This window comes from Apis dorsata, unplaced genomic scaffold, assembly GCF_000469605.1.
Source record: "Apis dorsata unplaced genomic scaffold, Apis dorsata 1.3 scaffold_339, whole genome shotgun sequence".
NCBI lineage: Eukaryota > Metazoa > Arthropoda > Insecta > Hymenoptera > Apidae > Apis > Apis dorsata.
In genome coordinates, this window is record NW_006263606.1 from 506,587 (window position 1) to 513,525 (window position 6,939).

Sequence of the window (6,939 nt, forward strand, 5' to 3'; positions counted from 1 at the left end):
TTATCATTACATCAAGTTACTTTTGCATATTGTGTATATATATCCCTTTTGCTGGATTCTAATTTCTATGCCTATTAAATCAGTGTTCCAGCAACAGGGAACTATTGAAAAATGAACCAAGGTGTTACGTCGTTATATCGTTCGCATGATCGTTTATCTTTATTTCATAATGTTATCTACTGGGTCCATTGCTCTGCCCGCTGCATGATCGAAAACTAATCGATAATGTACATAGCCGAAGGAAACATATTTTGATTCGTTTAATGCAGGTAAGTGAACAAATGCATTATGATCCTCTGCTTTGATGCTTTGTAATTATGCTCGTTCTTAATTGTGATGTTCTTCCGCATTCAGGTTTTTTACTAAATTCCTTTTATTTACATTAATTTTAAAATTTTTTGTCTATTTTTAACATTTAAATAGATTTATTTGGTTATAATATTTAATATTTATTAATTTATTATATTTAGAATTAAAAATAGAATTGATTAGGATATACTTACTTCTTACGCGATTTTTTTGCGTCAAGTAACAGAAAATCATATTTAGATTAAAATGAAATATATACTATTTTTGTTGATTAATGTCATAAAAATTAATATATATTCTGTTCTTTATTCTCAATGTTTTAGGAAATCATGGATTTATGTAACGGACATTGTGGACTAATGTGTTACGACTCAGACGAAGAAGAAGATTCTAGTCCAACAAATTCACCAATTTCGACGCGAAGAATTGTACCAAGTCCACCACTACCTCCTCGACGACCTTCTCCATCACCCACGCCGAATAGTCATTCGAGAAATGGTCGTCATTTGACTGTTCCGAAAGAGAATGCTCCACCACCGCCGTTATCAACAATTAATACAGCATTCAATTCTAATACCGATAATCAACAAAACAATAATAGTAAGTAATGAAAAATAAAAAAAGAGGAGGAAAATTTATCAATGATTTCATTATATATTTCTGTATTTTCTGCAGAAATTAAATCATTCTATAAAAGAATGTTTGTTTTATTTTATTAGTAAATTCTGAAGCAGGATACGATATGCTACATCGAGCCTCTTCACCTTCTCCAGTGCCATTGATACCTCCACTTACAATGGCCAGAACTCATATTCGTCGATCACAAGGAAATCACTTAATCACATCACAACTACAACCACCACCAACATTACCTGAAAAGCCGAGCCGTGCCAGCGGATCTTCGACAACGATCTCTCAAATTACATCTAGCAATAATGTGCCACCAGTTCCGCCTCCATTATCAGTACCACGACCACCGAAAACAGTCAATAAAGAACATAACAGGCATGATCATCATTACGAGAATACAATTGTGATACCTGGTACAAGACAACACGTCGTGAGGAACATTAATCTTGAAGCGAATACAGCTCGATTGTCCGCTCTGATAAGAGGTAAGGACGATCCTACAGGTTCTTCTAAACCTGAATCCGCAGCATATGAGAACGTGAATGTCGAACATATTTCCAAGTTAACAGCTCTAGGATTCGCACAAGATGCTGTAATTAGAGCCCTCGGTATTACTAGGAACGATCTTGAAATGGCTTGTGACATACTGCACGAATTTGCCACGAAATCGTCTTGACCAGGTATGCATAAAATCAAAGCTAAAAGCAAAATAAAAAATTATTATATTAATTATATTGAATGATAAAGTTTTTTCAAAATAAAAATTTCTTTCTTTGTAAAAATTAATATATGTAATTTTAATTCTTTTCTTTTTCTTTATGTTTCAGGATTAAATACCGAAGAATCATAACCGATTCTATATATTGTACTTTTGATGAATATTATGCGTGGAAATGCGTAGCATGAAATTTGCTATTGCTAATTACTGGAAAATATTATTTTTCATTTGAAAGCTTAGACGTATTATAAGTCGAGTAATACACGCATTGAGAGCCAACAGAAATTTCCTATCCAGTTAATCAGCAATATTCTTTACTGTTTTTGCATGCATCATGCGTCAATACTTTTTTAACTTTGTCACCTAACTGAATGATTTATAGAAGATATCCTGAAATATCATTGTATTTTCTTGTTACATATACTCGTATATACATATAATTAATACAAATAGAAGACTGCTTAATACTGCGAAGATGAAAGATGTGAAAAATATTACAAAGTAAGTAAGAATTTTGAACTTTATAAGAGTAGTTCGCGGCCGCTGAGTACAAAGTTTTTTTATTTTCCACGATCGATAAGCAAAAATTTATTGCATATTTCCTTAAGTAATTTTCCATATTTCGTGTAGAATAACTGTTTTTCAAACTACATAAGGCATTTTTAAAGAAAAAAGTTCATAAACAATTACATAATATTGTACAGTGGCCAAATTTATTAATAAGCTAATTGAAACAATTTTCTTTTTAACAAAATCTATTTCTCTTTCTTGTTACTTGTTTCTTTAGAAAAGGAATACTCAGATCAAATTTTTACGAAATATTTAAAATAATACCTCATATATATCGTAGAAATTCGTGGATATACGTGCATTCACGCATACATATATCCCATATATTAACTATAATATATTATTAACTACGTGCAAATTATAATCCTTTTAATTTGATTCAAAACATTCTTGCATATTTCTTATATGCTCCGTAGGATTGATATTAATTGTACAAAATGTTTTGTCGATCGCATATAATGATTAGCATAATTTATCAAATGTGATATTTTATTTTTTAATAATTATCAACTATACCGAATAGATCTATTGATATATATTCTGAAAAATGAAATTTATAAATTGATATTTAACTATGTTTAAAAAAAATGAAAAAAGATAAAGATATTAGATAAATTTATTTTAGAACAATTTTTAATAATTTTTATTTGAATAATTTGAAACAAAGTAAAAATACTCGTAATTGTAAAATTTCTATAAAATAACAACATAAGATTAACAAAAATTTTTTATAATTCTATAATTTTTCTTATTAATTCTAAGTACTTTAATGATTGCTTAAAAAAAAATTTATAATATATATACAAATATTTTATTTTCATGAAATAAATTCGAACCGGAAAAAAAACCGGTATATTCTTCAATATATTGAATAAATTGCATTAGAATTAATTCTACCTCGCGATCATACCAAAGGAATGTTATTCTGTAATTAAATAAAATAGTACGTTATTTTAGAGTCTAGAATTTAGACTGTGTATGTGTGTATGTATATATATATATATATATATATATATATATATGAAGAGTGCAATTAAAATATTTAAAAACATTTTAAAGCACGAGTCATAATGTTGCACTTATAAAATACAAAATTGCAAATAATCTTATATTGTATATAAATAAAATAATAATCGTTTAAGTGCGATTTGTTATTTAGAGTGCTCGAGTGTTGTTTGAACTTACAAATTAATCATATTTAATGAAAATAAATGTTTTATTTAGTTTATTAATAATTGCAGTAAATTAATTATTCAATTCCGATTATTGCAATTTGCAAAAAAAAAGCCTTTAGTGAGTCATTATTCTTTGTTATATAAAATTTCATAATTCGATAAATTTAGATATTATTTTCCTGTATTTTTCTATTTTTTTTTTTCATTGGTATATTATAATGTATCGTTAATAAGTAAAACATCTTGAAAATATATCTATATTACATTCTTTGCCATATAATAGCATACAAGATTAATTATTTGGTACAATATCTAAAATAGAATGTAGTTATCCTAGATTGAATTATTCATTGTAAAAACTGTTTTACATTTTTCTCCAAATAAATTAATATGTCGTTTAAAACTAGAAAATATTCAATACGATGCTTGAGATACAATTAAGTATATCACGATACCGAAGATAATTCTATCTCCATTCTTTTGTATTTTTCGGCTTCTTGTTTACTAACCGAAGGTATCAAATCGTACGCTGCTTTTGAAAAATCTTCTAATTCTACAACAACATATTCATTTAATTTAATGTCTTTAGAACTATTTTGATAACTATTTAAAATTTTACGTGCTGCATTTAACCATGCATTTGAACAAACAGAATATAAATCAGCACCAGTCGTATGATTGGGCAATTGAGATATAAACTTCTCTAATTCTTTTCCATTTTCACGGAATTTAAATTTACGAGTTAATGCTTTTAATACATTAAATTGCGAATCACGATCACAATGAATCCCTACATATAATAATTTATCGAATCGACCAGGTCGAAGAAGGGCAGGATCAATGAGATCTGGTCTGTTTGTAGCTCCTATTATAAATACATTACTTGAATAATCAAGACCATCCATTTCTGCGAGCAATTGAGATACCACACGATCCATTACACCTCCGCTATCACCACTTCGTCCGCGATTAGGTGCTAATGAATCCAATTCGTCAAAAAATATTATACATGGCACTGCTGCTCTTGCTCGCTCGAACACTACGATATTGTATTTTTTATTTTTAAGATATATATTTAATATATATTTCATTACTTTACCTTGTCTAACATTTTTTTCACTTTGACCGACATACATATTTAGCATTTCGGAGCCTTTAACTGATAAAAAGTGAAGCTGATACTCTGTTGCTACAGCCTTAGCAAGAAGTGTTTTTCCAGTTCCTGGTGGTCCATATAAAAGAAGACCAGATTGTCCGAATTCTAAAGTGTTCATTAAAGGTAACTGAATTCGTCGCGTTATTTCATGTTTCAAGTTTATTAATCCACCTATATCTTCCCAATAAACTTTTGGTATATGTGGTGTACCTTTACAATCTGTATATATAGATTGCATATATTCTATAAATGAAGTGAAAAAATTTAAATTGGTCTAATATAAATAATTATTTTATCATTTTTTTATATTTTTATATAAATCAATTATTTTTATAATATTAAATTTTACCATAAGCTTTATCAAAATCTTCTTGTAAAAGTACTAAGTTAAAAAGTTTTAAATTCTTAGCACTGAAATTTTTGCATTTATCTTTGCATCGAAATTTCACAGCATTTAGTATTAATGTCAATAAGTCTGAATATCTAAAATCTGAACATATTCCAGAAATTTTTGATAAATTCACTTGATAATCAAGATTTTGTTTCATAAGCAACCAAGAAATTAAATTTGTTCTTTTGTTCTGATTTAAATGTTCTAAATGTATTGTTTCAATAAAAATTCTGTTTAATTCTGATGGTATATCAGACTCATTTGTAATAGCTATTATAATAATTGGATACTTTAAATGTTTATTATATAACAAATTTATCTCATTTGAAAAAGTTGATATAACTCTTTCATCCTTTTGACCTTCAGAATTTTTACCAAATACCTACAAATATTAGTTTAGAAAATTTGCAAATATCTTAGCAAAAATATTTTTAAAATACCTCTATATTATTTAAACAGAGCATACATGGCATAGATTGTTCAGCATTATGTAATACAATGCGTAATTTAGCTTCTGTTTGGGCTGATGTCAAAGCTTGAACTTCAGCAAAATCTATATTAAGAAAATTCAAACCCATTTTTTCAGCCAAAATTTGAATTAATTTACGTTTATTTGAACCTTGTGAACCCTTAATAAGAAATATTGGGTTTATGGATAATTGAATATCTATTAAAAACATTAAATTATATATCTAATTTATATTATTTAGATTCATTTAGATATTTAATTAACTTTTACCATGTTTAATAAATGGCAAAATACAATGTTCTAAATGTTCCAAAAGTGTAGCTAAACTTGGTGGATATAATTCTATGTGTTTCTCTTCGATTTGATTATAATCAAAATGTTTTTGAGGTAAATAAGTATGTATATTTGGTTCTTGAATAACTGTAGTTTCTCCAAATAAAATATAAGAAGTATCATTAACTGTACAATCTTTATCATTAATAATAATGGTATTAACTTTAAAATATATTATAGACATTAAAGGATTAATATATAAATACATTTGATCCAACATATATTCTTTTACATTAATTCCAAATAAGTCATTTTTTTTTAGAAATCTAGGTTCAGAAAAATAATTTTCTAATAAAACACGTATTAAATTATCTGTACTTTCATATGGATTAGATATCATAGAAACTTTAACTACTGTAGCAAACTTAATAGCATTATCTTTTGCTGGCACTGAAAGGAATTAAAAAAACTTGAGATTTATTAAAATGTTAATTATAATATTTTAATATATACTTACATAAGAAACATTTATCAACAGTGCAGTGTAATGCATTTTCTATATTATATTTCATAGTTTCTGATACAAATATATTATTTGTATCAATATTGTCTTTTTGTATTTTGGGTATAATTAATACTTTATATTTTTTTAAAGAAAATTTTGAACATATATAAAACCAAGTAGGTGTAGAAACTTTAAAATATTGTATGTTTGCTAATAAGCAAGAATTACGATCTACATAATAATTTTTTTCATTATAAAATCGTCTTATTAAATTTTTTAAAGCAAAATCAGATAATATATTCCAGTTAAATTCTGTATCGATTAATGTTTTTAATTTAAAAAATGCAAACTGTACAAATATATACAAAAGTATGTAATTAAAATTATGTTTCATTAATATTTTTGTTAATTCTCGTAAAAAATTTATATAAAAATATAAAGAATTCATATTGCATTTGTAATTCGATTATATTTGAAAATAAAAATCATGTGCTGAAAAAATAAAAGAATAATCAATTTTTAGAAATGAAATAAAAATCAAAATCGTTTAATAATAGATAGCAAGTAGGTAATATACTAAATTTCATAATATCTTATATATAATAAGTAACTATGTATACTTTAAATGATTTATATTGTGAAATAATTTTTAATGAAACTTCATAATGAAATGAATTTGTTTAGATTTAATGAATCTTCATAATGATTATTAAAAACGAAAAAAAAAAAAAAAAAATTACAAA

The 6,939-nt window shown here is 26.1% G+C and overlaps 2 protein-coding genes across 6 annotated transcripts in view; one reads left to right on the forward strand and one right to left on the reverse strand.

The window, feature by feature from the left end:
* Positions 1–2,181, forward strand: part of LOC102681685 (E3 ubiquitin-protein ligase CBL) — a 17,039-nt gene extending 14,858 nt beyond the window's left edge. For 2 of the 5 annotated variants that reach the window (XM_006618028.2, XM_031511637.1), the window contains exons 6-8: positions 633–909; positions 1,029–1,619; positions 1,767–2,181. In XM_006618028.2, the coding sequence (XP_006618091.1) occupies positions 633–909; positions 1,029–1,615 (864 nt within the window). In that variant the 3' untranslated portion in view covers positions 1,616–1,619; positions 1,767–2,181. Of the gene's footprint in view, positions 1–83; positions 214–235; positions 270–632; positions 910–1,006; positions 1,620–1,766 lie in introns of those variants that run through there. The other 3 variants (XR_004150837.1, XM_031511638.1, XM_031511639.1) reach the window with 3 other exon arrangements.
* A 1,323-nt stretch (positions 2,182–3,504) lies between these two features.
* LOC102670577 (peroxisomal biogenesis factor 6) overlaps positions 3,505–6,939 on the reverse strand; it is a 3,858-nt gene continuing 423 nt past the window's right edge. The window contains exons 2-7 of the mRNA XM_006618031.2: positions 6,209–6,694; positions 5,689–6,141; positions 5,390–5,616; positions 4,908–5,331; positions 4,502–4,801; positions 3,505–4,441 (exon numbers count right to left, since the gene is read on the reverse strand). Coding sequence (XP_006618094.1) covers positions 3,849–4,441; positions 4,502–4,801; positions 4,908–5,331; positions 5,390–5,616; positions 5,689–6,141; positions 6,209–6,644 — 2,433 coding nt within the window. The 5' untranslated portion in view covers positions 6,645–6,694 and the 3' untranslated portion in view covers positions 3,505–3,848. The remainder of the gene's footprint in view (positions 4,442–4,501; positions 4,802–4,907; positions 5,332–5,389; positions 5,617–5,688; positions 6,142–6,208; positions 6,695–6,939) is intronic.